Source organism: Kogia breviceps, chromosome 16, assembly GCF_026419965.1.
Source record: "Kogia breviceps isolate mKogBre1 chromosome 16, mKogBre1 haplotype 1, whole genome shotgun sequence".
Lineage (NCBI taxonomy): Eukaryota > Metazoa > Chordata > Mammalia > Artiodactyla > Physeteridae > Kogia > Kogia breviceps.
In genome coordinates this window covers 69,957,081-69,969,274 of record NC_081325.1, presented here as the reverse complement: position 1 = coordinate 69,969,274, position 12,194 = coordinate 69,957,081, and the positions used below count along the sequence as shown (strand labels likewise).

Sequence of the window (12,194 nt, the reverse complement as noted above, 5' to 3'; positions counted from 1 at the left end):
AGCTTTAAATGATACATTAAACAAGATGGACTTAATTGATATTTATAGGACATTCCATCCAAAAACAACAGAATACACTTTCTTCTCAAGTGCTCATGGAACATTCTCCAGGATAGATCATACCTTGGGTCACAAATCAAGCCTTGGTAAATTTAAGAAAATTGAAATCATATCAAGTATCTTTTCCAACCACAACACTATGAGACTAGATATCAATTACAGGAAAAATATCTGTAAAAAATACAAACACATGGAGGTTAAACAATCCACTACTAAATAACCAAGAGATCACTGAAGAAATCAAAGAGGAAATCAAAAAATACCTAGAAACAAATAACAATGAAAACACGATGATCCAAAACCTATGGGATGCAGCAATAGCAGTTCTAAGAGGGAAGTTTATAGCAAAACAATCCTACCTCAAGATACAAGAAACATCTCAAATAAACAACCTAACCTTACACCTAAAGCAATTAGAGAAAGAAGAACAAAAAAACCCCTAGTTAGCAGAAGCAAAGAAATCATAAAGATCAGATCAGAAATAAATGAAAAAGAAATGAAAGAAACAATAGCTAAGATCAATAAAACTAAAAGCTGTTTCTTTGAGAAGATAAACAACATTGATAAACCACTAGCCAGACTCATCAAGAATAAAAAGGGAGAAGACTCAAATCAATAGAACTAGAAATGAAAAAGGAGAAGTAACAACTGACACTGCAGAAATACAAAGGATCATGAGAGATCACTACAAGCAACTGTATGCCAATAAGATGGACAACCTGGAAGAAATGGACAAATTCTTAGAAAAGCACAAACTTCAGAGACTGAACCAGGAAGTAATAGAAAATATGAACAGACCAATCACAAGCACTGAAATTGAGAATGGGATTAAAAATCTTCCAACAAACAAAAGCCCAGGACCAGATGGCTTCACAGGCGAATTCTATCAAACATTTAGAGAAGAGCTAACACCTATCCTTCTCAAACTCTTCCAAAATATAGCAGAGGGAGGAACACTCCCAAACTCATTCTACGAGGCCACCATCACCTTGATACCAAAAGCAGACAAAGATGCCGCAAAAAAAGAAAACTACAGGCCAACATCACTGACGAACATAGATGCCAAATGCCTCAACAAAATACTAGCAAACAGAATCCAAGAGCACATTAAAAGGATCATACACCATGGTCAAGTGGGGTTTATCCCAGGAATGCAAGGATTCTTCAGTATACGCAAATCAATCAATGTGATACACCACATTAACAAATTGAAGGAGAAAAACCATATGGTCATTTCAATATGTGGAGCGCGCCATGCCCGTTAAGGGTATTCAGCCTGGAGGAAAATGACCAATTGAGCACAGGCTCCCAAAATAGAGGCAGGCATTCATGCAGGCCTCAGTAAGGTTGAGACAACGCTCTTGGGACTTCTCCACCCACGTTTTCCCCGAGATGATCAGTGCATGACAGGTGCAGGTGAAGCCCATTCTGGACAGATGAAAGCCCCCTTTTTGCTAATGTTTATCACAAGGTCAAGAACAATATGCCCAGTCATAACAGAAACTTTGGGTACAAACAGAGACGGTAGAAATATTGTTATCAAGAAGCTAGCAGGATGAAGGACAGACTGTTCCCACGAGAAAGAAACTAACCTAATCTTAAACAGAACCTAGTATGCTTTAACTCCCTGAACTCCCTGGATCTGCATTTTATAAAAGCTGTGCATATAAACAATAAAATTGACACTTGTTTGCAATGGCTCCTGGTGTCCCTCCCGTCCTCACTCTTTCCTCTTAAACTTTTTCCTCATCCCCTTGCCGCCTGAATTCGAGCCCTCGGTTGTGCTGGCAGTGACACAATAGATGCAGAAAAAACTTTTGACAAAATTCAACACCCATGTATGATTAAAAAGCCTCCAGAAAGTAGGCATAGAGGGAACGAATCTCAACATAATAAAGGCCATATATGACAAACCCATAGCCAACAACATTCTCAATGGTGAAAAACTGAAAGCATTTTCACTAAGATCAGGTACAAGACAAAGTTGCCCACTCTCACTACTGTTATTCAACAGAGTTTTGGAAGTTTTAGCCACAGCAATCAGCAAACAAAAAGAAATAAAAGGAATACAAATTGGAAAAGAAGAAGTAAAACTGTCACTGTTTGCAGATGACATGATAGTATACATAGAGAATCCTAAAGATGCTACCAGAAAACTACTAAAGCTAATCAATGAATTTGTTAAAGTAGCGGGATACAAAATTAATGCACAGAAATCTCTTGCATTCCTATACACTGAGGATGACAAATCTGAAAGAGAAATTAAGGAAACACTCCCATTTACCATTACAACAAAAAGAATAAAATACCTAGGAATAAACCTACGTAAGGAGACAAAAGACCTGTACGCAGAAAACTATAAGACACTGATAAAAGAAAGTAAAGATGATACAAACAGATAGAGAGATATACCATGTTCTCAGATTGGAAGAATCAACATTGTGAAAATGACTACTACCCATAGCAATCTACAGATTCAATGCAATCCCTATCAAACTACCAATGGCATTTTTCACAGAACTAGAACAAAAATTTTCACAATTTGTATGGAAACACAAAAGACCCCGAATAGCCAAAGGAATCTTGAGAAAGAAAGACGGAGCTGGAGGAATCAGGCTCCCGGACTTCAGACTTTACTACAAAGCTACAGTCATCAAGACAGTATGGTACTGGCAGAAAAAAAGAAAAATAGATCAATGGAAAAGGATAGAAAGCCCAGAGATAAACCCACGCTCATATGGTCACCTTATCTTTGATAAAGGAGGCAAGAATATACAGTGGAGAAAAGACAGCCTCTTCAATAAGTAGTGCTGGGAAAACTGGACAGCTACATGTAAAAGAATGAAATTAGAACACTCCCTAACACCACACACAAAAATAAACTCCAAATGGATTAAAGACCTACATGTAATGCCAGACACTATCAAACTCTTAGAGGAAAACATAGGCAGAACACTCTATGACATAAATCACAGCAAGATCCTTTGTGACCCACCTCCTAGAGAAATGGAGATAAAAACAAAAATAAACAAATGGGACCTAATGAAACTTCAAAGCTTTTGCACAGCAAGGGAAACCATAAACAAGACAAAAAGACAACCCACAAAATGGGAGAAAATATTTGCAAATGAGGCAACTGACAAAGGATTAATTTCCAAAATATGCAAGCAGCTCATGCAGCTCAATAACAAAAAAACAAACAACCCAATCCAAAAATGGGCAGAAGACCTAAATAGACATTTCTCCAAAGAAGATATACAGACTGCCAACAAACACATGAAAGGATGCTCAACATCACTAATCATTAGAGAAATGCAAATCAAAATTACAATGAGATATCCCCTCACACCTGTCAGAATGGCCATCATCAAAAAATCTACAAACAATCAATGCTGGAGAGGGTGTGGAGAAAAGCGAACCCTCTTGCACTTTTGGTGTGAATGTAAATTGATGCAGCCACTATGGCGAACAGTATGGAGGTTCCTTAAAAAAACAAAAATAGAACTACCATACGACCCAGCAATCCCACTACTGGGCATATACCCTGAGAAAACCATAATTCAAAAAGAGTCATGTACCACAATGTTCACTGCAGCTCTATTTACAATAGCCAGGACATGGAGGCACCCTATGTGTCCAACAACAGATGAATGGATAAAGAAGATGTGGCACATATATACAATGGAATATTACTCAGCCATAAAAAGAAACAAAATTGAGTTATTTGTAGTGAGGTGGATGGACCTAGAGACTGTCATACATAGCGATGTAAGTCAGAGAGAGAAAAACAAATACTGTATGCTAATACATAAAAAAAAAAACGGTTATGAAGAACCTAGGGACAGGACAGGAATAAAGACACAGACATAGAGAAAGGACTTGAGGACACAGGGAGGGGGAAGGGTAAGCTCGGACAAAGTGAGAGAGTGGCATGGACATATATACACTACCAAGCATAAAATAGATAGCTAGTGGGAAGCTGCCGCATAGCACAGGGAGATCAGCTCGGTGCTTTGTGACCACCTAGAGGGGTGGGATGGGGAGGAAGGGGATATGGGGATATATGTATACGTACAACTGAGTCACTTTGTTATAGAGCTGAAACTAACACACCATTGTAAAGCAATTATACTCCAATAAAGATGTTAAAAAAAAAAAAAGTGAAGCACTTTTCTAGGCTATGGTGAAAGAGGGATGTGCCAACGCAAGACGCTTAGAGGGCTGCGTCATGAGAAGGATCTGACACCTGCTGTTCATTCTGAGATGCAGATGGGTATGCAAGGACCCAAGAGAGGCTCTTGGGAGATAAGGGACACTCTAAGTTGACGGCCAGCAAGGAAACAGGGACCTTGGTCCTACCACCTCATGAAACTAAATTCTCTTAATGTCGAATGCCCAGGGAATGAATACTCTCCAAGCGTCTCCAGAAAGGAACAGAGCTTGCTGACACCTTAAGCCCTGGGAGACCCACGTCGGACTTCTGACCTACAAAAGTATAAGAAAATGCATTTGTGTTGTTGACGTCAAAAGATGAGTGGCAATGTTACAGCAGTGACAGAAAGCTAACACAATGGCAGGCAGGATAGGGAACTAAGGAAGATGTTGGGTCTCACTTTGGAACTCCGCAGACAGGGAATTCGTCAAAGGACCAGGTCAGGGATCTCTGCTCCTACGGCACTGGTCCTCCACCTCCAGGCCCTGAGCAAAACGAGGCACCAGGTCAGACTCAACAATCTGTGTCTGAGGCCCAGGTAGCTGGGCAGCTTTGGGTGGGGGGCGGGGGGGGGGTGTTCTGATACCAAGAAGCATGGGATGGCATAGCATAGCATCACGTCTCAAAACATGCTGAAAGTCTTTGAGAACGCTACGGTGGCGGTAAATTTGCTCTACAAATTTAAAATCTGTATCACAAATAAATTTGTTCCCATATGTTCCCTTCTGTTTCTGGTGAAATTTTACTTAAAAGATAACTGCTGAACTTGTCACATTGACACTATTTGATCTCAACACTATGATGTTATACATACGCTCTTCTGGATTATCAAGGTGTGCAGACGATCTGGTCCAAGGCCAAGGTATTTCGGTGTCTACAGGAGAGCTGCAGAGTGCGGACCAAATAAAGCCAGACAGTTGCGAGAAAGTCATGTGCAGGTCTGGCACTTTCTTTGAGAATGAAAATCTCTAATTTTTATGTGTCCCTTGGGGTAAGACAAGATGCGTTTATCCAAAATGGATGAACCTAAGAGGCTAGAGCTCAGCAAAGAAGCTTGCGTGACATGGGGAAGCTAGTGGTGAGGGCTCCTGAATGTGTTCTCCCAAACCTCAAGAAATGTGAAGGCCAGGATGAAAACGCAAGCAGAGAGGCAACAAAGGAACTGGAGTCTGTCTGTTCAACACACTCGTTTAATGGAGAGGGCGCTAAAGAGCAGTGAATGCTCTAATGTGCCTGGTGGTCAGTGCAGGGGCAGAGGGGATACTGAAAAGAAGTAAAGGGTGGTAAATCCCAGGGGGCCCAGGCAGAGGTAAAGGAGCGGGCAAGTAGGACAGGACACGGTATGAAGGAAGGAAGAGAAGGTGGAAAATGGAAGCTGAAACAAGAAAGGAAAAACCAAAGGGTGATTCCGCAAAATCGTCTTGAAGACAATTATTCAACAATCTAAGAAAAATGCAACTGTGACGAAAAAGCAGGTCAAACAGTCCTAGGAAAGACTATAAAGAGCCAGAAAGTCCAGTCCTCATGAGTAATTATATACAATTCTTATACTATTTATTTAACAGCGTAGAAGTCAGAAATATCTGCAAGAAATATGTTACCAATATTTGCATATTAGGTGCGTTTCCATGTATCTTAATTATTTTCATACCATGTGTGTTTACAGATATAAATCAATGCTTACAAGGGTCTTTATAATCTGAATAAATGTATAAATGCATAAATCATATTAAATATATTTATACATAAATATTAAAAATTCTTCTGAATAATACCATGCAGAATGTAAAGTTCTTTACATCCATAAAGACGTTCCAGAAAAAGAAACTAAGTTTCAGAAAAATCAAATGATTCTCAGGGTAACTGACAGAAACAAGTTAACCCAAGTTAACAATTCAGACAAGATTCCTATCCAACTCCAGAAGTGCCATAAAGTCCAGACTCATTCTTCTAGGAATAATTCTTCATTTCACAGCAATTCCAGATAAAAATAAGTGTTTTTAATTTAATAGGCACTTTTCACCATTGATTAGGAGTTACCTGGTTCTTCTCAGTTCTGCCACATGCCTGGTCCCTGACACCATCTTACTCATCCTTGGGTACTAAAGCATGCTGATTCTACCTTCCAAAAGTCTTTTAAATGCCTCATAATTCTATTCTTATTCTCTCTCCCAGGACTATAAATTAAATAGCATCTAACCTGAGTTCCTCCCCATCAAGTGTCTACCCCAACCTGCTGGGCCCCAGACACCATATTACTTTTCATGAATCAAAGCATTAATCACCTATTGCTCCCATGTTCAAACTGCTTCATGGCTCCTATACACTACTTAACTGAGCACAAGCTTCACATTCAGGTTCAAAGCTCTCTACCACATGTCCAACTGTGGCTCTCAATATATCCTCTACCACTTTCCCTACAGCCCTAAGATCCAGGGAAGCCAAACCCAGAACCCCTCACTCTTCTCCAAACACACCCACGTGCATTTCTGCCTCTAAACCATTCCTTGAATTTTTCTTCACTCAGAATTCCAAAAGTCTACCTCTTGGATTAAAAACCTCCGTATACCTAAAGATTTATGTCCAAGGCTACCTTTTTCTAGAGAACTTTTAACCACAATATTTAATTCCTAGCTTAATGGAACCCTCATAGAAATGTGTAGAAACTCATAGTCTGCATTGCTTTATAGGCATTTGGCATTTCTCTGAACCTTCCCACTCAGTGGGAAGCTGTAATATATTCCTCATCTTTTATAGCACCTTTAACAGCAAACAGAGAGTCTAGCAAATATACAGCACTTCATAGTATTTGCTAAATTGGATTCAATTACTCTTCCAAGTTCCTAAAACTGAAACTCTTTTAAGTGATATATTTCAAAAGTGATTTTAAAAGATGTTTAAGAAACCTATATTTTATTTAAGTGTAATCACAGGTATTCAGAGGGTTATCCAGGATGCCTTGAAGTACTAACTGAAAGTTTGTTTTTCTGCAACCGAACATTTGCCTGTTCTCAAAGAAATGAGAACCAAAATGAGTGTACTCCTCATTAGATAATCACACCCACAGGAACAATCGCTGGGCCACACCTTTATGCTACAGAAGTGCAAGGAAGACTCATATGCCATGAGCCAGTGGAGCCTCGGAGAAACAGACCACTTGTAATAGCGCAAATAGCACCACTCTCAGCCAGTGCAGCTAAAATAGGTACGTCTCTTATGGTTCACAGTGTGAGGATCCCAATGGACTTAACTTTAAAAGGGCATGGTGGGCTTCCCTGGTGGCGCAGTGGTTGGGAGTCCGCCTGCCGATGCAGGGGGCGCGGGTTCGTGCCCCGGTCCGGGAGGATCCCACGTGCCGCGGGGCGGCTGGGCCCGTGGGCCATGGCCGCTGAGCCTGCACATCTGGAGCCTGTGCCCCGCAACGGGAGAGGCCACAACAGTGAGAGGCCCGCCTAGCGCAAAAAAAAAAAAAAAAAAAAAAAGGGCATGGTGCATCTCCTACAGCTGCTCTGAGGCTGGGCCAAAATAGCTATCCTCGCTTGACCTTTTGCGCTTTGGATCAATGACAGGCACAGACTACATTAACAAAACAAAATTGCTTTCACCGCATCAAATGCCCAACAAATACAAAGTCAGGTTATGTATCTATCAATCTCTCTATCTTTCTCTCCATGCATCTATCCATCCCAGATCACCTTTTGTACATCACAAAATAATGTGTTATATAGACATATATAAGCATATTAATGTGTATTGAGCATCTCGTGAAAAACACTTTTCTAAGTCTTTTGCATATGTTAAACCTCACGACAATCCCATAAGGTAGATACGTCATTATTCCCATTTTACCGATGAAGAAATCAAGGCTCGGGAAGTTTATGTAACTGCCCAAGTTCATACAGCTGTTAAGTGTGGGATTTGAATCCTGGAACACCTCCCGCAGAGCCCATAGTCTTAACCACTCTACGAGACACTCCCAGAGCATGATTTTGTTCTCTTCACGGAGGTGGGGGAAGTCTCCGGAAGCTACTCTATTTCTGGAAATCACCTACAGATAGGGGCTTATGAGAGAGGTAAAGGCCCAGGTGCACATAAAAACATAAAAGACAACCTGCTACATTTCTATCTTGCTGGCTATAATATAGGAATTATTTCTTGAAGACGGAATTGAGTAGGTAAACTTGAAGCACAGAACAGGCAGGCAAGCTAGCAGGACCGCCAGATAGGCTGTGTGTTAAGGCTGTCCGCACTGCCCTTGCAAATGTAGCCAGCACGTTCGCAGGGGCAGATTCTGCACCAGGCCTGGCGAGTCGGTGTCAATGAGAAACAGTCAGAAGAGGACGGAAAATGAACACAGTTATTTCATTCAGCCTTAAATAAAGAGACACATTTCACCTTCTACAGAAATGCACACACTAGCAAACAAAACCATGCATGACTCAGTGCCGCATTTTGTAGGAAGGAGGAAGGAATGTTGTGACAAAGATGGTAGGAGGAAACAATGAATCATTTCCCATGGGAGGTAAATAAAAGTATACATACCATAGCATTAGTTTTACAGAGAGGGAACCGATCAGCTTCCTCAAAAGAGGAGTTTTATCTGGCAACCAAAACTAGCTCACTGGCTGAAAAACTGCATCTTGCTTCTTACTTTTCCAATGAAATGGCGATACAAAAGGCCCCAAAAATGTGTTCAGAACTCATGATATTGAAGTTGCCTTGCCAGAGGCGATCAAAGCCGGAGAAGCCAGGTAGCAGTTGAATTTGGAATGAAATATTAGACAATACTTAGCTTTCATTCCAAAGGGCTGCCCTTAATAACAGTGCAGCTTGTGGAACTGACAAAGCTAAAATAAGTTGTGGCATTCAATACGTTTGAAGGATTGAGCCGCTGCCTTCAAGGCTAAACAAACACTCAGAAACACCTGTGCCCCTCCAAATTACTCATATGACTATATTTTTTCATGGCCAAACAGCCTGCATATTAAGTATCCCCCCTGCACTTCTGGGCCCAGATGCCCAGGGAAAAAAAAAAACATTTTGCTATAAACTGATTCGTGATCTCTCTGTTAGTGTTGGACTCTCATTCTCAGCTACATTGTGAGTAAAATAAGTAGATTTTTTTTTTTCCTACGTATTTGCCAAACCCTGGTGGGAAGGCACTGTGTAGTCCTTTTACTGACAAGAGAGTCTGGATCATTCACAATGACCTGATTGAGGTTCTTTGGCCCCAAGTAAACAGCTCGGTTATGTGACACTGGTTAGAGGGTAGGGGTATTCTCTATGAAGAAAGAGCTTGACCCTTTCCAGTATCAGAATCCAAATCACTCCTTAAAAATGTGCACGGGTAATGAATGTATTTTCACTCCACCCTTACAAAATACCAAGTTGCACCACAGCCGAAAAATTGGAGCAGCTAAAACAATACAGAAGCCATCGCTTCCAAGAAAATAGGGCCCTGCTTGCTTTTCCGATACAGCTTTCTGATATGTGCTTCTCTTTGTGAACTATATGCTAAGTATGAGAGGGCAAGTCCACGTTCAAAAACACAATCTGCTCCGCTGGAATTTAGGGAAATAATATCCCCCTGTGTTTCCTTGGTAAAAAATAAAATACAGGCCAGAAACTAACACAAGATTGTAAATCAACTATACTTCAATTAAAATAAAATAAAATAAATACAGGCTTACAGTCTGCAAATATTATGATTAATATTCGTGATTAGGGTCGGAGAGCCTAGCGAAATAATTCCATTTACGAGGCAGTTGGGAGATTTGGTCCGTAATACGGAACTAAAAGTAGAAGCTAAGTGAGATTTATAATTGAGCGAATGAATCTTACACGTATTCTTCCCACTGAAGTTTGGACCCCAGGGCGGAGACAGGCGTTAAGAGACATGATTCCAGAATTGGGGAGCAAAAGGACGGCCTCCCCGGAGGCGATAACTTCCAGGGCTGTAGGAGAGGCCGTCCCCACCCCTCTGGCCCCGGGAACGCGGCGGGCCACGCGGAGGGGACAGCGTCGCCCCCTTACCTGCACAGGTGCTCCCGTCGTAGGTCTCGCACATCCACTCGTGGCACTCGCACAGGGGCCCGAAGTACACGCCGGGCTCGCTCACGTGACAGATGCAGACCCCGCAGTCGCACCGGCCGCGGCCGTGGCACAGAGCGCCCCCTGGGGGCTGCCCGGGCGCCCGGCACCGGCGCTCCGACTCGGCCCGGGAGAGCCGACACGCGGCGCCAGGGCCGCTTCTGCAGGGGGCGACAAACCACAGCGGGGCCACGGTCAAGCCCAGACACTCTGCCCCTTCTGCTTGGGGCCCACGTTGCCTCCCAGGGTCCACCCGGATCCCAGATCCCAAACGGAGACGTGCCACCCCATGGATAGGAAGCCTGGGACCCCACGTTTCTCTGGGGACCCAGCTGATACCACCCACGGCCATCCCTTAAAAAATGACCACGACCCAAAATGTCCAAGTGGTGACCTGCCCACCTGAGAACAGGACCGTCTTCCAGGTGGACTAGGTGATCCGGCCCTGCCTCTTGGCATTTTGCCACTGAATCTTACATGCATATTTAAATACAAATGAATCCAAAGTATGACCCTTGGCTGACTTTTCAGTTCTCTTTAAAAAGTCCCATTGCTAGCTGGTGGCCAGGGGCAGTTATTTTATGAAAAATAAGAGATGAATATATAGAAAGAGCTTTACATGTTATGATAGCACAGTGCCTAATGCATTTTCAAGTTGCAATAAGCGATGCTTATGAGCTATAGTTTTAAAATGTAAAAGTTTGGTTATTGTGATGTGCCCCAAATTCTCTTTTAAAATGTAATGCAGAATGTGATACAGACCCCATGGAATAACTCTGCCCTATAGGCGGTGAGAACACCCAGGTGCACATAGGATGGCAGATAATCCTCCTGATATGTATTGGAATAGGAGGAAACTATATATTCATTTAATGATTGTATTTTTCCAAAGGAAAAACAAAAGGATAAGGTAAAGCAATACACAGTGTAGATGTTAGGAAGGGAATAGGAGCAGGTTGAAAACAGTTTATCCCGTGTCCAACTTCCTAACTGCTCTTGGCTTAGGGCAGCCACCCCGAAGCTTGAGTCCTGCCACGCAAAGCAGGGCAGGTCTGTCTGAAAGAAAAACAAACCAGACTTACCTCAGAGATGGCGAGAAGCTTTGAGGAACAGCTGACAGTCCCGCGAAGAGAAGGGAGGACGCCAGCAGCAGGAAGTTCCCGAAACCTGCGGGACGCATGCTGAGGTTCCCGGCTGCGGAGGCCAGCAGAGCTGCTGCAAGGTGGTGCACACGGGGCCGGGGGTCGGGGAGGCTCCGGCGCGGGAGAGGTGCCACCAGCAGATGGGCTGCCAGAAGGACCCACAGACACCCAGGCGTGCAGGTCCGGGGCTCTCCCCGGAGCTGCAAGGGCGTGGATGAGCTGCCTGCTAGGATTTGGGCAGCAGCACTGCTCTGGGCGGGGTGCTGGTACGAAACCCCTCAAGTGGAGAGTCTAGGCAGGGAAGTAATTAGAAACAGTTGTACAAGCAGATGGTTTATTTTGACATTAAAAAAAAAGGAAAAAAAGTCCTGTTCACAGATTTGAGAAAATCGTTTCTTTCTTCCAGTGCAGGCCCCAGAAATATGTGACAAGAGGATATTTGGGCTGGCTGATGTTAAAGGGACAGATAAAATAATCCCTGCGATGGGAAGGGGAGGGGGAGGTTGGTGATGTCAGCGAGAACACTTGCGGAGGGAATTACTTTCACCACATGATTGTCAAAAAGATGCACTGTTCGACTCTTCGGGGCATGAGTTGTGAGGAGCAAAAGCACAATTGATAAATAGTACTTTTTTGGACTTTCGATCCTTTGTTTTAAATTATGGGTCTCTGGCTTCTTAATCCTTTAA

At 42.7% G+C, this 12,194-nt stretch overlaps 1 protein-coding gene across 2 annotated transcripts in view; it reads right to left on the bottom strand.

Annotated features, from left to right (window-relative positions):
• Positions 1-11,961, bottom strand: part of ITGBL1 (integrin subunit beta like 1) — a 206,274-nt gene extending 194,313 nt beyond the window's left edge. The window contains exons 1-2 of one of the 2 annotated variants that reach the window (XM_059042411.2): positions 11,446-11,961; positions 10,307-10,524 (exon numbers count right to left, since the gene is read on the bottom strand). In XM_059042411.2, the coding sequence (XP_058898394.2) occupies positions 10,307-10,524; positions 11,446-11,543 (316 nt within the window). In that variant the 5' untranslated portion in view covers positions 11,544-11,961. The remainder of the gene's footprint in view (positions 1-10,306; positions 10,525-11,445) is intronic. The other variant, XM_067016973.1, reaches the window with a different exon arrangement.
• Between the last annotated feature and the right edge of the window lie 233 nt (positions 11,962-12,194).